This window comes from Thalassophryne amazonica, chromosome 17, assembly GCF_902500255.1.
Source record: "Thalassophryne amazonica chromosome 17, fThaAma1.1, whole genome shotgun sequence".
NCBI classification, from domain to species: domain Eukaryota; kingdom Metazoa; phylum Chordata; class Actinopteri; order Batrachoidiformes; family Batrachoididae; genus Thalassophryne; species Thalassophryne amazonica.
This window is the reverse complement of record NC_047119.1, coordinates 22,018,090-22,041,140: the sequence shown is the minus strand read 5'-3', so window position 1 is coordinate 22,041,140 and position 23,051 is coordinate 22,018,090. Positions and strand designations below refer to the sequence as shown.

The 23,051-nt window shown below is 38.7% G+C and overlaps 1 protein-coding gene across 1 annotated transcript; it reads left to right on the top strand.

Annotated features, from left to right (window-relative positions):
- Positions 1 to 908: 908 nt before the first annotated feature.
- LOC117529859 (zinc finger and BTB domain-containing protein 7C) lies at positions 909 to 8,843 on the top strand. Its single transcript, XM_034192736.1, has 3 exons — positions 909 to 1,636; positions 1,723 to 2,381; positions 7,472 to 8,843. Exons 1-3 carry the CDS (start codon positions 917 to 919, stop codon positions 8,067 to 8,069), a joined length of 1,977 nt encoding a protein of 658 aa, XP_034048627.1. The 5' UTR covers positions 909 to 916; the 3' UTR covers positions 8,070 to 8,843.
- The last annotated feature ends 14,208 nt before the right edge of the window (positions 8,844 to 23,051 follow it).

The following is a 23,051-nucleotide window of genomic DNA, read 5'->3' as shown; positions in this document are numbered from 1 at the left end:
TCTGACGTAAAAACATATGAATGAAATCCATATAGTTTTTGAAAAAAATAAAAAGGACCGTTACTTTATTGACAGCCCTCGTATATATATATATATATATATATATATATATATATTAGCACTGCATTATATATTTTTTGCGTTCAGTGCAGCATTGGTGCATTTCTGTCATGCGGCAGCAGAAAAGGAACGTGTCATTTATCACCACCTCCAAAAGCCTGGTCTAAATTTCCACGAAAAGCTTTTTTCTGAAATTTATATAGCTCAAGATTCAGATCCTCCTTACGCAGGCGGTCACCTGCGTCAACACACAGGGATGCGCATACTGTTGCGTCAAACTACAGTGACACTCAACTGGAAATAAAAATTAACAACTAAATAAAAGTTAAGACTCATGATAAAAGTGAAAAAGTTTAATAACAGCTTTGAACCACATGTTTACTGTGAATGATTGGTCCATCAACACAGGATTGACCACGGGATGATGCAGGTGCAGTAGGGGCGGGGTCTGGGTCATGCACGAACACCCACTACGCCCCTTTAACTGACTGTTCAGACTGTTTTCTGCACCCTATTGCCATTTCCCCATCAAGAAAATCGGTGCTGCATCTCAAGTGCTGCTCCATCCTTGTAAGCGGTGAACTTGAACCTTTGACCCATTAGTTGCCGAGCGATCAGCGCTGAGTGAATTATCATTCACTGCTGTGACTGTGTCACAGATATGAACCGCGTTACAAATCACCATATCTGAAGAGGCAATCAAAAAAGGACAGGTTAAAATGAACAAGGGTTGGAAAATAAAATACTCTGCTGCCTGTGAGAATAAATGGAGGTTTTGAGAGAAAAAATATTGCAGTATTGTGAAAGTTTGACTGCATTCTTTCTATATGTATATATTTTTTAGTTACAAAGAGAGATGGTTCATCACAGAGAAGACGACCTCATTGGAATCCCCTTCCCAAATCACAGCACCGACGTTCTCTGCAGCCTTAATGAACAGCGCCGTGATGGACTCCTCTGTGACGTCATCCTCATTGTCCGTGACCAGGAGTACAGGACCCACCGCTCCGTCTTGGCTGCCTGCAGCCAGTACTTCAAGAAGCTCTTCACAGTGGCTTCCACTGGCAGCGGAGAGCATCATCACGCCGCTACGGTGTACGAAATCAACTTCGTAGCTCCGGAGTGTCTAACAGCCATCCTGGAGTTCGCCTACACCTCGACTCTGACGGTGACTGCCTCCAATGTCAAGGAGATCCTGAACGCTGCGCAGATGCTAGAGATCCCGTGCATCATCAACGTGTGCCTGGAGATCATGGACAGCGGGGGTGGGGGTGGCGGCGGAGGGGGCAGAGAGGAGGAAGGTGAGGAGGAGGAGGATGAGGAGGAAGATGAGGAGGAGGAAGAAGAGGAGGAGGAGGAAGATGAGGACATGGGATCACGGAAGGATGAGCACGAGGAAGAGGAGGACAACGTGAGTGAGAGGTCACTGCAGTCGTCGGAGAGGAGCAGGGGGGAGCGGACACCTCTGGGAGCAGAAGACTCCCCGCCTCCTGGCACCTCCACATACCAGCAGCAGTACGAGCTGCACAGACAGTCATCTCAGTCTCAGTCCCCAGACGCCATGAGGGGGAAACAGGTCTGTCACTCAGCACTTCTGATGTCTTTTATAAGAAAGTTCTGAATAAAAGCAGGTTGATGAAGCTGTGTTGTCTTGTGTTGCAGGAGACAATGGAGAGTCGGACTCTAAAGGACTTCTCCATCGAGTCTCTGCTCCAGGAGGGGCTATACCCTCGCATGTCAACGCTGGACAGGGCAGCCACCTTCTCTCCTCTTCTTACAGGCTTCTACCCCTCTATGTGGACCACAGAATTCCCCGCCTTCCCCCAGCAGCTCTTGGACCCTGGTCACCATCAGCATCCCCACACAGGAGGCTCACAGCAAGCCAGGCTTCCCCACACCTATCCCGCCATGCTCGAGACCTCCAGGCCCCTCGATCTAGCTGTAAAACGTGAGATCATAAAGGAGGAGATGAAAGAAGAAGTGCCACCCAGTCTGCTTCACGCCGACTTCCTGAAAGACATAGTCAGCTCCAGTTTGGGGAACACGGTGACTCCTGGGTTGGCGCAGACAGACGGTCACACTTTCAAAGATGAAGCGGATTTCCGGTCATATCTGAACTTCCTGAGCTCTGCGTCGCACCTGGGGACGCTGTTCCCTCCCTGGCAGCTGGAGGAGGAGAGGAAGATAAAGCCTAAAGCATCACAGCAGTGCCCGATCTGCAACAAGGTCATCCAAGGGGCGGGGAAACTGCCACGGCACATGAGGACGCACACAGGAGAGAAACCATACATGTGCACCATCTGTGAAGTACGATTCACAAGGTACAAGAAGCAGGACTCTGTTTCTGCAGAGCCAGTTCATAACTTACAAACTGCAACCTTAGTGTGATTCTTTACTTCCTTCAAGTCATAAAATGTGCACAAACTATTGTAAAATTATAGATTTTGGAATGAAATTCAAAAATAGAGTAAAAGTTTTAATGGCAATTAGAGAGTGCAACACAAACACCTTAAATGTTTGACACTAATTTATGGAAATTTCCAGAGTATTATGTCAAAAAACTGCTTCTTGAAGAGGGGAAAAACATACGATACTGTAATATTGATAAGTCGCACCTTTTGCCTGTAATATCAGATCTTAATACAGGATTTGTGCATTGCTGTAAAATGCTTTTTAAATTTGACTTTATTCTTTTATTATTGGAGTTTATTTGATTTAGTGTTTTGATTTCTGGGAAAACTCAAAATAAATAGTCATCATTATTATTAGTATTAGTCGTAATAATAATACACCAAGTCTGCTTTATTCCGATTTAATATTATTATTGGTGGCAATAATAACAATCAACACTTTTTTTGTATATAAATCCAAAGGACCTCCCAATTTAGTAAAAAAATAATAATAATAATAATAATAATAACTAGAAGCACTCAGAGAGTGCAAACCTCCGCCATAACATCACTGACAGTCACTGACGCCATAACATCAATCATTGAACCTAAAAAAGTCTAACAATGATGTTTGCTCAGTAGTAAAAAAAAGTTTCATCTGCTGTGACTGGATAGCATGTATCCTTAGCGCTTGGCATCACAGTTTATTGCAACTTGCACCTTTTCCAGAAGCTACTGTCATCTGAGCACTGATATTGATATTGCATGTGCTTATAGACAAAAACAAAAAAGAGATAAAATTCAATTTATTATTCAACTAAACTCCAAATATATGATTTTTTTTTAACATTTATGAAACACTTCTCTAAACAAGAACATAGGGTCACTGACCCTAAAGAGATTCCCTCCTTGGCAGAGTGATCTATTTATTTTTGTCTCTTTCTCTAAAATTGTATATAATAATCATTAGATTATTAATATATAAACAAAAATAAATTTAAGAAAATATTACAATTTGAAAACAAATGCACCCAAACGTGATGATAACTGCAACTGCTTAATGCTAACTTTTAACATTGAAAATGCCATAGACATGCTAATGCGTTAGCATCGGGATCCGGATCGTGATCCGGATCACCGTTAAAAATTAATCACTTGTTCCTCTTGTCATTTCCAACCACTCCACAAAATTTCATCAAAATCTGTTCAAAACATTTTGAGTTATCCTGCACAGCTGCACCTGCTTAATGCTAACTTTTAACATTGAAAATGCCATAGACATGCTAACGCTTTAGCATCGGGATGTGGATCGTGATCTGGATCACCACTAAAATTTAATCACTTGTTCCTCTTGTCATTTCCAACCACTCCACAACATTTCATCAAAATCCGTTCAAAAACTTTTTGAGTTATCCTGCTGACAAACAGACAGACACACAAACAAACAAACCCGACCGAAAACATAACCTCCTTGGCAGAGGTAATAATAATAATAATAATAATAATAATAATAATAATGCAACTTATACTCCAGAAAACATGATAATTCTTTGAGACTCTGATGCTGTAATCTGTGGTTATGTGTGACCTTGAAATCTAATAATTTTTGTCCAGAACTGAGCCACTTTATCACTGATTAACACACAACCCTTCCATGTTTCATCCATATTGGCTCTAAAACTGTTTGAGTTAAACAGGTATGACCTTGACCTTTTCAGGTCACCCAAGATCAAAGGTCATCTTACCAAGAAAAATCCTACTTCATATTAACAATTCATTTAAAATAGCAATTATCAATGGGTTTGACCTGTCAAGACCACCTACGGTCAAAGGTCATGTGACTAATAGGAAGGCAATATATGACTTTGTATTACTGTTTAATAGTAACCATATGTGTATCTTTAACCAATTCCTTGGACTCGCCTTTTGAAATATACACTGTATATAAGCACTGGGGTAGATTTTTGGCCTGTAACCTGGACTTTTTATTTGATTTTCTTTCCAGTGTGGACTGAAAAGGTTTGGTCCACACTGGAACAAAACTATGAGTTATGTTGCTCACACATACACGGACACTCAGAACTCACCACAATACTTCCACATGCACTGAAGTCAGTACCCAAACCACAAAAGTGTCTGGATTAAATGTTGCCATAAAACACAAGTTTCCCTTTAATTGCGCCGTATTTTGAAGAAAAAAAAAATTTGTTCCAAACTTTTAATCACAAAAAGGTGATTTCAGCATTTCACCAATTGTCTGACCAGTGTGAGCGTGCACATTTAGAGCACAAAAGCTAGTTTCTCAAGAAATTGATCATTTTGCTTGTGATAATTATGTGCTGGAACTTTAGGTCGAGCAAACTTCCACATTTGCCTTAACATTCAGTAAGCCAGGTCAGACTCGTTGCCGGATCCGTGAGATCCTAAAACATCCTTGGGTCCCAAAAGGTGACCCCTCAACCACACCAGAGTCCCTACTACTAAAAGTAGCTATCGATCTGCCACCGGCAGGCCCGGAACAGTTGCTGGGATTCTTAGCAACAAGTAGGAGCAGATTAATGCACGGGCTTGCTCTGGCTAAAGGTCAGGGGCCTCGCGTTTACACGAGGCCCTGCATTTTTTTTTTCAAAAATTGAGAATACACACAAAGAACACACATGCTAACAGAAAATAAAGACACAGATAAAGGATTGCTAACAGGATTGTGCCAAGGCATGATGGGAACAGATGCACGTCAAGATAGTGCAATATTTTTGTGCTCATAAAGCAAAGAATAGAAATCATGTACAATGTTTTGGGACCCTCCCTGGAAAACTGTGCTGTTAAAATGGATAATTTCACATATTCCTAAAAATGCTTAAAGCTGTAGGAAGTGACGTTTGCAACATTGTCACCTACAGTATGTGAATTTATTGGGATCTTGATCGTGTGGTAACTTTAATCTATTTTAGGTATTGAGGCACCACCATTCTGGATCATGCTTCGGAAAATACCATATATCATAGCTAACATGCGCAATATATTGTTTGGGCTCCTTTAAAGAGCCATATTGTAGAAAATAGTTGACTCATCTTTGTATAGTTTAAAAATGGCTGGAGTTTGATGTGCAACATCCTCAATATTCCAAAGTTCTATGTGTGAACATGTGGAAATTAACCTGCCATAAACCAAATTTAGGTCCCGCGTTTGATTACTGTGACGTATGTCACATAAGTCCATATCTGGGCCACTGCTCTGTGAGACATCTCCACTGAGCTTGATTGTGCTCTGAGGCACACTCACATGAGGTTTGGCAGAAAGACAATAGGAAGCCCTTCTGAGAGAAAGGATGTTCCAGCTGCCCACCCACATGAACCACCACAGGTTTGGCACCTGGGTCACGCCATGCACCTTGTTGCTCTCCAGTGTATTACTGTGCATCACTGAGTATCACTAGCATTGTGAGGTAGCATCATCTTCATCGATTTGGCCATGTGGTAAGTTTCCCTTTGCATGATCCAGCACGTCCTGGTGTGCCTGAGTGTAGAGAACCCCGGTGGCTGGAGAACTGAAGAGATAGATGGTTACTTTTAGAGATATGTGGATGGACTGGTTGTCTGTCTGGGTGATTGCCATTCAAGACCAAAGGTGGTTCCATGGGGTTGTGGAGGTGATTAAGCACGGCACCAGCACATGCTGCCAGATTTGATTTGACTTTCATGGTGGCTCATACGAGCGTATTGATTTCAACCCAAATACATAATAACTCAAATACTTTTGATCCAATTTGGACCAAACTGGTTGGAAGGTTTGAGGGTTAGCTAAAGACACAGTGATCTGATTGGAAGAGAGAGAACAGATACATTTCAAGGTCTCAGATCAATTTCAAAATTTAGGAAGGCTATTCCTAAATTCTGAGGAACTGGCTCAAGATACCCTCAAGCTACTGTCAAACAATAATATGAAATCAGAGTTTGCCTATCTAGTAGTCACTTGATTCTTGACCTTGGCTGAGCACAAAAAGCCAAACTCAGGGTCATAACCAGGGGTGCACATAACTGGTACTCATGGTGCTCATGTGTGCTAAAAATCACTGATGCACAGCACACAACAACACTTTTCCTACAATCTCTTGTTGCTTTCCTCCTATGAAGTGCTTCCTTTGTGTTTTCTGCTGTGCATTATTTATTTTTAGTACGCACAAGCACCATAAGTACCAGTTATGTGCATCCCAGGTCATAACTATCTAATTCAAACTGTTTAGAGCCAATATAGTTTAAACATGGTGGAACGGTTGTTAATCAAGGATAAAGTATTACATTTTGGACCAAAGTGATTAAATGTCACACAGAACTATGTCACTGAACCACAAAGAATTAATTTGCATGAATAGGTGTGAGACATGGAAGGTGTAGGTGCTGCACCTCTGAAAACCCCCGGCTACATTTTTTTTCTGACATGAGAACAGACCTGATATCAGATATCAGTGCTGCAAATTAAATTTTCTGCACTTTGAGATGTTTCCACTGCAGGAAAAGATTTTCTTAAAAAAACAAAATATCTCATTCATCTGCATGTACATAAAAAAATGACTTTCTGACAGTCAAAACTGGATGAACGTCACATTGCAGTCAACTTATTTCCTACTTATTGCAAATTATTTCACTGTTTGTTTGTTTGTTTGTTTGTTTTTTGCATTGATAAGCCACCATCCTGAAGCCTTCGTGTTCACGTGCATTTGAAGTAATGTGGTTATTTCAAACAGCAGGGTTAACGGAAAAACTACCCCATGCTCTTTTTGTCTGAGGTTTACCTCATCTGAATTTTAGAGCGCTTCAAGTGGAAAGCCCCCTCCGCATTAGCAATGTGTCGCTCGCCAACATCTTCCTTGGGCACATTTTCCACCTGTTCTAGATTATTATCATTGTTATTGTTATTATCAGCAGCTAAACGATCCAACCTTCATACACTGATCAGCACTGCAATCATGTGATGATAGAAATTAACTCTGAACTAAACAGATGCCGTTTCCCATTTCCCAGACAGGACAAACTGAAGATCCACATGAGGAAGCACACCGGTGAACGACCCTACATCTGCCTTCACTGCAACTCCAAGTTTGTCCACAACTACGACCTGAAGAACCACCTGAGGATCCACACGGGTGTCCGTCCGTACCAGTGTGAGCACTGCTACAAAAGTTTCACACGCTCCGACCACCTACATCGACACATCAAGAGGCAGAGCTGCCGTATCTCTCGCCCCCGGCGAGGACGCAAACCGGCTGCATGGCGGTCCACGCCCACTGGAAGCTTCCTGTCCCCCCCTGGCGTTGCCACCAACGGCTTAGGCTCCACATACCACAGGGTCAAGAGTCACGGACTTGGGGAGTTGCTCGGCCTGGGCAACAGGGGCCTGGGATTTAAGGACGGCGCGGGCCATGAGAGCAGGGAGGAGCGGAGAGAAGAAGCTAAACACATGGCGGAGGAGAAGGCAGAAGCAGGGAGGCAGAGGGGCGTGTTTGCCTTCGCCTTGGCTGGGGAGGAAGTGCTCAGCCGCTCTCCGTTTTATGCCACAACCCCTGACCCATGGACCATGAGACTGGAGCGTGCTCTGCCCATCCCTGAGCCCGCCAAATGAACTGTGATCAGAAAAAAAAAAGAAAAGATTTGTGTGAGGCCTGTGTCTGTTCTGCTCTCAGAAGCTGAAGCACCTTTTAAAATGAAAGGGAAAAAAAGTGACATCCTTTTGAAGAATGAAGCTTTGTGAAGCCTGCTGATGTGGTTACAACCCAGACGAACTGAATTTCTGGAGAAGTAAAGTCCAATTACAAGTGATTATGTAGATGTTGAATAATTATATACATATGTATTTGCACAATCTGATAGTAGATGGGATTCAGGTTTGATAAAGAAAAAAAATTTCATATGCAGGAAAAAGCCAATCTGATCCTCTCATAGCACTTCCTATTGCAATTGTTTTTTTATTATTATTATTTTAATGAGTAACTAATAATGAATGTGAAATGTAAAACATACAGCTATGTACCCACATGATAAATTTTAAAAGTGTGGGTTATTAAGTCTTACATACAAGAGCCTACAACCAAACTGGAGGATGCAGTGAATTTTCCTTGAAATAATCTTTTGATGTTTATTTTAAAAAGTAAATAAACAGTACTTTAAAAATTTGCATTTGGTCACCACTGAGGTGTAGTGTGGTACTTGTTCAGTTTATGTTGAAATGGTTAGTAAAAGGGGAACCCACTTGAAGTAAGATAAATCAGATATTTTATAATGTGTTATTCCACTGCCTTGTTCTGATTTAAGCTCTTTGTCTGCACTATTGTATATAGTCACAAACATGCGACCATGGTGGTGTTAATTACTGTTTCATTGCTTATGATGTAAAAAAGCGTAAAATAAAATAAAATAAAAATGTATTGCTCTAGCAATAGATCCAAAGATGCATACTTTGATATTTGGCAGATTTGAAATTGTTTTATTGTATATGAATATGTGTCTTCAGAAAATGTACATTTCTGATTAACTGACTGCCGCTTTAGCCTTGTGCTTGTGTTTTTCTGCAGCTAACAATCAAAAGTTTCAGATGCATTTTTTTCATAAGTTGTTCATCTCTGATTAATGTAAACAGCTGTTCCAAAATCATTTGAACTGAAATGGGAAAGTATTTTCATGATATTTATGCCTATTTAAATGAATGAACCTTGGCTATATTTTGCAAATCTGTTTTATAAAGACACTAAATGTTGAACTTGTTTTTGTTCATGACTGTTTCTTGTTTCTTTAAAGTTACTTTTTACAGTTCAAAATTACTGGCACCCATATAATTGAAGCACAGATTTAAAATACACTGAGCAATAAATGCAAACTAACCTCTTTTTGTTATAATCAGAATTTAATGTTGTTTTAAATGACCAAAGTTACATAACAAAAATAAAAGAATTTCATATAGTGAAAAAGAAACACAGACATAAAAGAAGAAAAGGAGCTTTGATGCAAGAAAAATTACTGAATTTGTACTCCCATGTGCCCTCGAGCAAACTCTCACTGAAATGTCATATCTTCTTGTTACAAAAATCCTTTTTTGTTTCACTCTACCATAAAACTGTATAACTCATGATGCAACAGACCAAAGTTGCACAACACCGTCTCATCACTCACGGCACCATAAGTCTCCTTCAGAGTGGTTCTGAGTGTCTTGGTGGCTTCCCTCACTAGTCACAGTCTTACCAGATCACTCAGTTTTTGAGAACCGCTTACTCCAGGACAGATTCAGCACACAGTACCATTGATGTAAATGAAGTCCGAGACATATTCACTAACTTGGAAATGTTTGTGTATACATCCTCTGACTAGTGTAAAGAAAACTGGCTGTAAAAGTGATGATTTTGTGTAAAGGTCATCAAAATGCATCAATAACTTTGCCACACTTACATTATATGTCTGTATTTGCCCCCACAATGTCCAGTCCTTTTGTTTTGTTATTTTTGTTCAATAACTTTGGACTTAAAAAAAATTGTTTTTTCTAAATTGGTTCGTTTGCATTTATTTCTGAATATATTTTAAATTCGGTGTGTGCCACTAATTCTAAGGAATTAGGACTATATAATATTTTATCATACTTTCTTGAAACATGTTGCTGTAGTGAACATCAGATTCATTCAGTCATATTGATATCAGAATATTAAAGGTGACAAAGGTGAAGATGACAAATTAAGTAGATGTGCTTCATTGCAAAACCAGCCAAAAAAATCTTAACTTCAGTAAGTTAATTTAAAAACAAAACCACTATATTCTAGAATACACATTCAAAGAAATGCGGTTTAAAATAGGTTTTGTGAATTAATAATAATAAAAAAAAATTCATGACAGACAATTATATTTTTTCGATTGTCAGTGTTTTTGTGAATGTGACCAATTTCAGCCACAAAAACACTGATTCACTTATGATACAATCAAGCTAAAAGGTCAAGGCGTGAAATGAAGTCACACAAATGTCACAAAGATGAAAATACCACATATTTAAAATGATTAAACAGACTGATGACATAAACCGTTAAAGCTAAAAAAAATCACTTATTTTTTTAGCAGTGTGTGGGTTCATTTGTATTTGTTCACAAGGTGAAATAACTTGTTGCACCTTTTTACAGCTGTTTTCTTTTAAAGACTCATAAATTTTTTCATAAAGTGTAAATTTGATTGGCTGAGCCACAAATCACAACTGTGCTCATGTGTTTCTATGGCCTGACCTCTAGTGGACAACAAGTAGTAATGCTACAAATCCAGTTTGTGTTTTCTCTTATGTGGGTGGGGGTGCAGGCAAAATGCAAAACAATCACCCCCACTCCCACCCAAAATACGCATATGCATACGCATATGAATATGAAAATACATAGAATTAATGTTTATTATTGATTATGAAAATATGTTTGATCCAAAACAATGGATCCAAAACAATCCAAACACGAATCTTCCACAAGATTTTTAAACATTTAACATCGCATGACTCATTAATAAAATAAAACGGAATAAAATTTTGTAAAATAAAGTAATTAAATATCACCTGTCAGTATGCTACAGCGAACCTGACACATATTAAATCCTCCAGAGGGCGCTAAAGAATTAATATGGATTATAAACTGCACGTGAGCTTTTCATCCATTTAGATTGCATAGTTTTAACAGCAATAAATTACTGCATTTAATGTGATGTATATTTGTCACTGTCTGTTGACCATAAACGTGTGTTTCAAACTCTTAAGAACCAGTTCAACTGACAAATTGGTATCACAATAAGATGAACAGCTTGTTAAAACTGTTTAATCCAAATGGAAGGAAACCTTAAGTACAATTAAATTACATAAATCTTATTATTAAATTTATTATTATTATTATTATTATTATTATTAACAATAATAATAACAACAACAATAGTAATAATAACAATAATAAATTTACTAATAATAATATTTATTTATACCTGCTCATTTATCTATTATTTGTGACACATGGTCCTTGTCTTGCGGTATATCTGGACACTGTATGGCTCATATCACATCCTTGCACATGTAACATAATCTTCTCTAGCTGCTTCCTGGTGTTTGCACTTAATTCTCTGTCACAAATGCAAATTGTTTTTGTCCTCATGGAGGAAGAAATGTCTCAGGAGGCATGACAAGATAGCTCACTTCTTTATGTTATGGCAGTTTTTTTTTTTGTTTTTTTTTGTGCGTGTGTGTGCTTTTTGATGAGCATTTTCAGCACGTAAGGACAGAAAGTGTATGTTAAATTTAATTTTCATACAAATTTTATTGTACCTCTAACAAGAAAAATAATGAAAGGCTTTATCTTCTTGATGAGAGGGTCAGGTGGGAAGCCTATGATGACAAGATGTTTGAGGAAAACTTGAAATTTCCAAAATGGAAAAGTACATTTCTTGCTGGATCAAATACAAACACTGCTTTGCTGAATAAAACTGCTCAAGAATAATTTTTTTGTTTGCAGTATGAAAATATACATTGGAATATGGGAATAAGCTCAGTGCAAGTGCATAGTCCATGGGCCAGCCAGACAGGTTTTCTCCAGAGTGAAGGTGCCCAAACACTTACAATCCAACCTTAGTGTACCATGGCTTCCACAAAAATGTATGATAGCTTTCCTATGAAGGAGCTATAGCCAGGCGGGAATCATTGAAGGATTACACAGAGGTCAAAATTTAAAAATGCTACAATCATATTGAAAAGTATACCACATTATGTGTCTGATCACAATGATTCCAAAAAGGTATAGTTTGGACTATCTATGACTGAATGTTATGGAGCTATGGGGCAAAAACAGCAAAAATGGTGACGAAGGTCAATGTAAGTTTGTACAGGGGTCAAAAGCTAAAGTTGCTCCGATTTTGGAAAAAGTGATGCAAATTAATGGTTGAACCAATAGGATTAATGAATGGAATAGTTTTGACAGTGCTGAATGATTGGTCTCCAAAGTAAATGTCAGTGTCCACTTAACATGTTATCCTATAATGTGATAACTAAGCATAACAGATGATGCAAATGGTGGTTTTTGAATGAATGAAAAATGAACTGCACTCGGTCTCCAAGGGACAAGCATAAATCTTTAGTGATGCCAACTTTAGCTCTTCAGCTTTATCTGTTTAGTTGATTGATTTAGCAACTTTTCTCATTGTGTTGGCATTTGTAAGCAATTAACAACAAATTTAGCTACTTCTAATAAAGTCTTGGAAAGTGAGAGGATGCCTGAGGAGTGGAAAAGTAGTGTGCTGCTTTTTATTTTTAAGAATAAGGTTGATCTGCAGAACTTTAATAACTACAGAGGCATTAAGCTGATCAGCCACAGTATGAAGTTATGGGAAAGAATAGTGAAAGATAGGCTTAGAAAAGAGGTGAAGATCTGTGAGCAGCAATATGGTTTCATGCAGCGAAAGAGCACTGCAGATGCAATGTTTGCTCTGAGAGTCCTGATAGAGAAGTATAGAAAAGACCAGACGGAATTATATTGTGTTTTGTGGATTTAGCGAAAGTTTATAACAGGGTGCCAAAAGAAGTCTGAAGTGGCAGAAAAGTATGTGAGGGTGGTGCAGGATATGTATACAAGGACATCAGTGAAATGTGCAGTGGGAATAATGGATACATTCAAGGTGGAGGTGGGATTACATCAAGCATCAGAGATGAGCCCATTCTTGTTTGCAATAGTGATGGCCAGGTTGATTGATGAGATCAGACAAGAGTCTCTGTTAAAAGTTTCTCAATTACTTTAGTAAAGTCCAAATGCAGCAATTCTGTCATTTCTGCAGACTGCTCTCTCCTATGTCAGTAAAGATTCTATGCTTTTGAAATACTACTACTGCTGCTGCAGTCTGAAATCATGTGATCATGTTCATATCTGTAACTCATCTATGTTCCCTCAATGTACATCTTCCACAGCATGCAGATTTTAACAAATTACTTTCATGTTTGTATGAGAGGTCTTCACACTACCTGCTCTCTTTTGACACTCGCAGCACACCACGGGCAGTGCACCTATGCACAGAGCACAAACAAGCAAAAAATATAGGACTGAAGAAGATGATAGAGAGTGAATTTCAACACGGATCCATTCTGTCGCAGAGCAGAGAACACAGAAATGTAATAATACCTCCAAGAAAACTCACAACCCTGAAAGATTCCTCTCTTTTTTTGGAAGGGGGGGGGGGGGGTGCAGTGTGTGTCAGACATGTTTATTTAGGGAGGTTACATATGTGACAAAAGCTGCTAGCTATGAATAAAGACTCCTCTATTGTCCTCCTGTCTGGCTTATTACAAGTTTGGGGCTTTATGCAAAATAACACAACTTCAACTGAAGCTTTTTCACTGATGGAAAACGTACACTAATTATACAATGAGCATGTGTGATGTACAGTATTACTCTGCAGTCGCCTCTTGTACTTTCTGCATTCCTCTCACCATCACCACCCTGAAGATCCTCTGTGTGGTGCAGATTTATGTGGTTATGTGTACACATACGTGTATTGCACTTGCATATACAAAGTTATGCCTGCCTGTGGCATTTCTAATGTGACTTCCTCTAAGGAAGCTGTATGACAATGCAGCTGCACAATGCACAAGTCAGACCACGGCGGCTCGTCAAGGTAAATCAGTGAGCGTCTCTGTGTTGTTATTTTTACCCGGTTCTTTTATGCAAGATTTTGCCCCTTTCCAAAAACCAAACCACTGTATTCCTCAATTTGAGTTTATTAAAGGTCACATTAAAAACCAGGCCTGGGACCCTCACAGACAGTGTCCATCTTGTGAAAAGCCCCCCAGATGAGTCATACAACACTTTTAACACCTTGTGGGTGTTAACAATAGGTATGGTTTAGTCTCACATTTCTAATGTTACTGGCTCTCACCAACAGGGGAAGATCTCCCTGTGTCTGAAACTTGGACACATGATAAAGTAAAACTTAACTTATATTTCTCAGAACTTCCAAACAAATAACACAAACACTTGATAGCTAACATAAAACAAAGAATTACCACAGATATCATCTCTGGGGCCGACACCGTCGTATACAACGGCTGAGACCAAGTTTTACTGAATTATATATAACTTTTTAAAACTTACTCTTTTTTTTTTTGCTGAAAACTTAACTCCGCGGACCTTTGAACCACCGTCCACCATCTTTGTACACCTCATAGAAGCTATGTGATGACGTGAGCAATGTGAGTGTCCAATCGGAATTGGTTCACCATCACAGGGTTTTCCAAAATCCAATTGTAGGGTGGATTCACCTCACGTGACACACTAAAGATTGTTTTTAGGAGTGATGTGTTACTAGTTTATTATAGTTTGCTGTATGTTTTGAATAAATGTGTGTGGAAAATTATTTCCTGCTTTACTTTTTCCTTTGTTATTTCTGATTGTAAACCTTTATTACGCTTATAAAACACAACTATAGCATATATATTTTGAAAGTACAGGTTGTCCTGAAAAAAGAGACATAAAACGTGATTGTGGGATGCAGGGAGAGCTGTTAACAGCAATAATAAAACATTTATGCCAGGCGAGTCAACTGTCCAAAAAATACCCTCGGACCCCAGAGGGTTAAAAACTAAAGAAGACCAACACGTCTTCAACTCAGACATTCCTGAACACATTTGAGGTTCTCCAGAACAAATCTGAAATCAGGGTCCAGGAGCAGCAGTCCAGCATCAGAATTTTGGTGCAAACTTTGATGTGATTTTTTTTTACTTTTCTTTTTTACAGTGGCAGTATTATTTTCATTAGCCATACCAAATGCTGCATTAATACAAATAAACTCCCTTCATGTAATAATTTATTGTTGCCTAAAAAAAAAAAAAAAAAAAAAAAGATGTACTAGCTGTGCCATACATTAGATGGCTAGCAAAGTCCATGCTAGTTTGTAGTGAAGCTAAGCATTACATTTTTATACTTTTTGTTTTACTACATTGCAAACATTCCTACAACAAATTGATATACTTGTAGTTTACAGCCGGTTGTTAAGGCCAGATTGCAAAATAAATACATTTCCTTCATGTAATTGTTCCTTTATTTTTGGTAGCGACCATGCTAGCTAGCTAGCTAGCTGTAATTTTCATCCATGTATATCAATCAAATATTACTGGGAGATCTTGCAAACAAATTTATCAGTTTAATTGTTGTAAAAAGCAACCTAATGAGTATGATTAATACAGAAGTATTTCTCGTGTCTCCTACCTACTTCTTTCAGCTGAAAACAAGCTCTTGATTTACTTCAGGGTCCCATGATCCTTTGCATGCAGTGGAGAGGTTCCAGTCACGCGGTAACATGGCGTTGCATGTAGCTTCGCTGTGTCCTCACAGTTATTGGGACATTAATAACCTTCTAGAATGGGAATATTGATGCCATGTAACCTGGGCATGATTCCTCCTGGGATTTGAAATAATTAATTAATTAATTAATTAATTAATTAATTAACAATCTATACATACACATTAACTTGCAGTTTAATGCCTTCGCTGATCACCGGTTTGCATTTCTTTTCTTTGTGTGTGACAAGCGGTGACACCATTTTCGTTATTTAAGACCAGTGAGTTGGACCGGAAACCCTCCAAGTGTGCAGAGGATGATGGGACTCTATTAATAAAAACTGATATTATTTTTGCACAGCGACACTGACCCATGATGAGATATAGACAGCTCAAAACCAATCGAATGCAAGTGCACTATTTTTCAGAGTAGCAGACAGAATTTTACCTATCAACACGGGCCAGTCGGTCTGCCTCCAAAACAATGTTTCTATATTCATCAATGGCAGAATAAGTTGTTGTGTATGTTCCCAAAGACATGGATCAGGAAGACATCACTCATATGGCCTCAGTAGTTTCTTCTTGTAGTGTTTTATTGTTTTGAGCATTTCCACAGAATATGAAAGTCAAGTTTAATTTCAAGAGGTCGTATTGTGAAAAATCACCTTTCATAATAGGTAGATATGGTTGGGTTGATGGTAGATTAGGAGCAGGTGTCGTTCTCAATGACAGAGAGACTATTTCCTCACAAAAATGTACTAAGTCAGAGAAACCAACCATTGTTTTCTGAATATTTCACAATTCTAAAACATGATCATCACCACTCTGGGCAAAATGATGTCAAGTCAACATCCGCCACTGATGTCAACTAGCCATCAAGCTAATATCAAAAATGAAAGTTTTCACTAATGCGAATGTATGACATTGAGTAAACATTTTGGTGCAACAATGATTGACATTCCCTTACCAAGAAAAAAACAAAACAGTGACTTTCTAGTCTGAGGGGGATTTGATCCACTCACTCATCTCACTAACCCCAAGACCACAAGGCTTCTGTGGTTGTGATTGGAGAAACTGTGCATAGTACAAGTTTTGTATTTTGTATCACCAACTTTCAGCTTAATACTGGAGTGGAGCAGAGAAGCATTTTCTTTCACCAAAACAGATTCAATCATGTCTTGCATCTCAGATGTACATCAGGCAAATTGTAGCTGAACTTTCAGGTCTTCTTTTTAAGAAAGTCTTCCACGACACCACTTCATCATGAAGCTGTATAACTAAACTGATGACTTACATGTGTTAAATCAAACGAGACCATTACTTATGCAACCCATCATCTTGGCTTTTATATGTTTATTTAATTTATGTCAAGTTGTAGAAATTTGCTTTGTAGAAATTTGCTTTTGAGTTTAAAGATCATTTTACACATTATACTGAGAAGCCTGAATTACGTTTTGTGTTTGAAATCGCATAAAGAATTTAAAATGTGTGAAACACACACACACACACATATATATATATATATATATATATATATATATATATATATATATATATATATATATATATATATCAATCAATCAATCAATCAATCAATCAATTTTTTTTATATAGCGCCAAATCACAACAAACAGTTGCCCCAAGGCGCTTTATATTGTAAGGCAAGGCCATACAATAATTATGTAAAACCCCAACGGTCAAAACGACCCCCTGTGAGCAAGCACTTGGCTACAGTGGGAAGGAAAAACTCCCTTTTAACAGGAAGAAACCTCCAGCAGAACCAGGCTCAGGGAGGGGCAGTCTTCTGCTGGGACTGGTTGGGGCTGAGGGAGAGAACCAGGAAAAAGACATGCTGTGGAGGGGAGCAGAGATCGATCACTAATGATTAAATGCAGAGTGGTGCATACAGAGCAAAAAGAGAAAGAAACAGTGCATCATGGGAACCCCCCAGCAGTCTACGTCTATAGCAGCATAACTAAGGGATGGTTCAGGGTCACCTGATCCAGCCCTAACTATAAGCTTTAGCAAAAAGGAAAGTTTTAAGCCTAATCTTAAAAGTAGAGAGGGTGTCTGTCTCCCTGATCTGAATTGGGAGCTGGTTCCACAGGAGAGGAGCCTGAAAGCTGAAGGCTCTGCCTCCCATTCTACTCTTACAAACCCTAGGAACTACAAGTAAGCCTGCAGTCTGAGAGCGAAGCGCTCTATTGGGGTGATATGGTACTACGAGGTCCCTAAGATAAGATGGGATCTGATTATTCAAAACCTTATAAGTAAGAAGAAGAATTTTAAATTCTATTCTAGAATTAACAGGAAGCCAATGAAGAGAGGCCAATATGGGTGAGATATGCTCTCTCCTGCTAGTCCCCGTCAGTACTCTAGCTGCAGCATTTTGAATTAACTGAAGGCTTTTTAGGGAACTTTTAGGACAACCTGATAATAATGAATTACAATAGTCCAGCCTAGAGGAAATAAATGCATGAATTAGTTTTTCAGCATCACTCTGAGACAAGACCTTTCTGATTTTAGAGATATTGCGTAAATGCAAAAAAGCAGTCCTACATATTTGTTTAATATGCGCTTTGAATGACATATCCTGATCAAAAATGACTCCAAGATTTCTCACAGTATTACTAGAGGTCAGGGTAATGCCATCCAGAGTAAGGATCTGGTTAGACACCATGTTTCTAAGATTTGTGGGGCCAAGTACAATAACTTCAGTTTTATCTGAGTTTAAAAGCAGGAAATTAGAGGTCATCCATGTCTTTATGTCTGTAAGACAATCCTGCAGTTTAGCTAATTGGTGTGTGTCCTCTGGCTTCATGGATAGATAAAGCTGGGTATCATCTGCGTAACAATGAAAATTTAAGCAATACCATCTAATAATACTGCCTAAGGGAAGCATGTATAAAGTGAATAAAATTGGTCCTAGCACAGAACCTTGTGGAACTCCATAATTAACTTTAGTCTGTGAAGAAGATTCCCCATTTACATGAACAAATTGTAATCTATTAGACAAATATGATTCAAACCACCGCAGCGCAGTGCCTTTAATACCTATAGCATGCTCTAATCTCTGTAATAAAATTTTATGGTCAACAGTATCAAAAGCAGCACTGAGGCCTAACAGAACAAGCACAGAGATGAGTCCACTGTCCGAGGCCATAAGAAGATCATTTGTAACCTTCACTAATGCTGTTTCTGTACTATGATGAATTCTAAAACCTGACTGAAACTCTTCAAATAGACCATTCCTCTGCAGATGATCAGTTAGCTGTTTTACAACTACCCTTTCAAGAATTTTTGAGAGAAAAGGAAGGTTGGAGATTGGCCTATATTTAGCTAAGATAGCTGGGTCAAGTGATGGCTTTTTAAGTAATGGTTTAATTACTGCCACCTTAAAAGCCTGTGGTACATAGCCAACTAACAAAGATAGATTGATCATATTTAAGATCGAAGCATTAAATAATGGTAGGGCTTCCTTGAGCAGCCTGGTAGGAATGGGGTCTAATAACATGTTGATGGTTTGGATGAAGTAACTAATGAAAATAACTCAGACAGAACAATCGGAGAGAAAGAGTCTAACCAAATACCGGCATCACTGAAAGCAGCCAAAGATAACGATACGTCTTTGGGATGGTTATGAGTAATTTTTTCTCTAATAGTTAAAATTTTGTTAGCAAAGAAAGTCATGAAGTCTTTACTAGTTAAAGTTAATGGAATACTCAGCTCAATAGAGCTCTGACTCTTTGTCAGCCTGGCTACAGTGCTGAAAAGAAACCTGGGGTTGTTCTTATTTTCTTCAATTAGTGATGAGTAGAAAGATGTCCTAGCTTTACGGAGGGCTTTTTTATAGAGCAACAGACTCTTTTTCCAGGCTAAGTGAAGATCTTCTAAATTAGTGAGACGCCATTTCCTCTCCAACTTACGGGTTATCTGCTTTAAGCTACGAGTTTGTGGGTTATACCACGGAGTCAGACACTTCTGATTTAAAGCTCTCTTTTTCAGAGGAGCTACAGCATCCAAAGTTGTCTTCAATGAGGATGTAAAACTATTGACGAGATACTCTAACTCCCTTACAGAGTTTAGGTAGCTACTCTGCACTGTGTTGGTATATGGCATTAGAGAACATAAAGAAGGAATCATATCCTTAAACCTAGTTACAGTGCTTTCTGAAAGACTTCTAGTGTAATGAAACTTATTCCCCACTGCTGGGTAGTCCATCAGAGTAAATGTAAATGTTATTAAGAAATGATCAGACAGAAGGGAGTTTTCAGGGAATACTGTTAAGTCTTCTATTTCCATACCATAAGTCAGAACAAGATCTAAGATATGATTAAAGTGGTGGGTGGACTCATTTACTTTTTGAGCAAAGCCAATAGAATCTAATAATAGATTAAATGCAGTGTTGAGGCTGTCATTCTCAGCATCTGTGTGGATGTTAAAATCGCCCACTATAATTATCTTATCTGAGCTAAGCACTAAGTCAGACAAAAGGTCTGAAAATTCACAGAGAAACTCACAGTAACGACCAGGTGGACGATAGATAATAACAAATAAAACTGGTTTTTGGGACTTCCAATTTGGATGGACAAGACTAAGAGACAAGCTTTCAAATGAATTAAAGCTCTGTCTGGGTTTTTGATTAATTAATAAGATGGAATGGAAGATTGCTGCTAATCCTCCGCCCCGGCCCGTGCTACGAGCATTCTGACAGTTAGTGTGACTCAGGGGTGTTGACTCATTTAAACTAACATATTCATCCTGCTGTAACCAGGTTTCTGTAAGGCAGAATAAATCAATATGTTGATCAATTATTATATCATTTACCAACAGGGACTTAGAAGAGAGAGACCTAATGTTTAATAGACCACATTTAACTGTTTTAGTCTGTGGTGCAGTTGAAGGTGCTATATTATTTTTTAAACAGAATACAATGATTTGCAAATCCTCTTCAACCTATATTGAATTGAATACACCACAAAGACAAGATATTTAATGTTCAAACTGATAAACTTTATTGTTTTTGTGCAAATATTTGCTCATTTTGAAATGGATGCCTGCAACACGTTTCAAAAAAGCTGGGACAGTGGTATGTTTACCACTGTGTTACATCACCTTTCCTTCTAACAACACTCAATAAGCGTTTGGGAACTGAGGACACTAATTGTTGAAGCATTGTAGGTGGAATTCTTTCCCATTCTTGCTTGATGTACGACTTCAGTTGTTCAACAGTCCGGGGTCTCCGTTGTCATATTTTGGGCCACACATTTTCAATGGTGACAGGTCTGGACTGCAGGCAGGCCAGTCTAGTACCCGCACTCTTTTACTATAAAGCCACGCTGTTGTAACACGTGCAGAATGTGGCTTAGCATTGTCTTGCTGAAATAAGCAGGGATGTCCCTGAAAAAGACGTTGCTTGGATGACAGCATGTGTTGCTCCAAAACCTGAATGTGCCTTTCAGCATTGATAGTGCCATCACAGATATGTAAGTTGCCCATGTCATGGGCACTAACACACTCCCCATACTATCACAGATGCTGGCTTTTGAACTTAGCGCTGGTAACAATCTGGATGGTCTTTTTCCTCTTTTGTCCATAGGACACAATGTCCATGATGTCCAAAAACAATTTGAAATGTTGACTCAGCAGACCACAGCACACTTTTCCACTTTGTGTCTGTCCATTTCAAATGAGCTCGAGCCCAGAGAAGGCGGCGGCGTTTCTGGATGTTGTTGATGTATGGCTTTCCCTTGCATGGTAGAGTTTTAACTTGCACTTGTAGATGTAACGATGAACTGTGTTAGCTGACAATAGTTTTCTGAAGTGTTCCTGAGCCCACATGGTAAGATCCTTTACACAATAATGTTGGTTTTTATTGCAGTGCCGCCTGAGGGATCGAAGGTCACGGGCATTCAATGTTGGTTTTTGGCCTTGCCGCTTACGTGTAGAAAATTCTCAAGATTATCTGAATTTTCTGATTATATTATGGACTGTAGATGATGGAATTCCTAAATACCTTGCAATTGAACGCTGAGAAACATTGTTCTTAAACTGTTGGACTATTTTTTCATGCAGTTGTTCACAAAGTGGTGATCCTCACCCCATCTTTGCTTGTGAACGGCTGAGACTTTTGGGGATGCTCCTTTTATACCCAATCATGAGTGTCCTCAGTTCCCAAACACTTATTGAGTGTTGTTAGAAGGAAAGGTGATGTAACACAGTGGTAAACATACCACTGTCCCAGCTTTTTTGAAACGTGTTGCAGGCATCCATTTCAAAATGAGCAAATATTTGCACAAAAACAATAAAGTTTTATCAGTTTGAACATTAAATATCTTGTCTTTGTGGTGTATTCAATTGAAAATAGGTTGAAGAAGATTTGCAAATCATTTTATTCTCTTTTTATTTACATTTTACACAACGTCCCAACTTTATTGGAATTGGGGTTGGATTTATCAGCTTCTGATGCTGTGATTGGGCAGAAAGTGCAGAGTGCAACTTTTGTGCATTGTATCACCAGTTACACAGTTTCACAGTAAAAGTGGCACAGAGAAGGATTTTCTTAAAAAGACATAAAACATCAGCTCTAGTTTGCCAGGAGGCACATAGGAAACTTGAGCCTCAAACTTACCAGTTTTCTTGTATGAAACTCGGTTGTATGGTGGCTACCGTTGGAATTTAGGCTTTTAGAATGAGTCGAAGTAAATCTAGTTTCATAGATGTGGAAGCCAACTTGTGAAAAGATTTCATGTACATCTGCTCCTAATCACAAAGGTGACATCATAGCTGTTTAAACCTGCACATCAGGCACATCAACAGCTTCCATTAAGGTCTCAGTGTATGTGCAGTGCACGTATTGACATGCATGGTCCAAAGGTCCATCATCAGTTTGTATAATGTGCACCTACATTTAGTCAGACAGCCTGTAATAGCTTCCTGTACACTTATAGTGATCTCAGCGATATCGTATCTGAAGACATGCATTCTTGATTCCAGGAAACAAAGTTATTTTCAAAGACTTTCTATCAGTATTGAGTAGAACCGCAGAAATTATAAGTCAGGGTTTCTCCATGGATTTTTAATGATTATTTTAATAAATAAAGGTGTGCGTAACCCCATAATGAATGATGTAATCATACTAGAATTATTTACTCTGGAGAGACGGGGAGGGAGAGAGAGAGAGAGAGAGAGCGCTTGTAAAAACCCAGTATCTGCCGTAGGGTGATTTTTAATTCCGTCAAAATTTGCTGGTTTCCCTCCCCCACTAAATTCATATTCAAGCACTGATC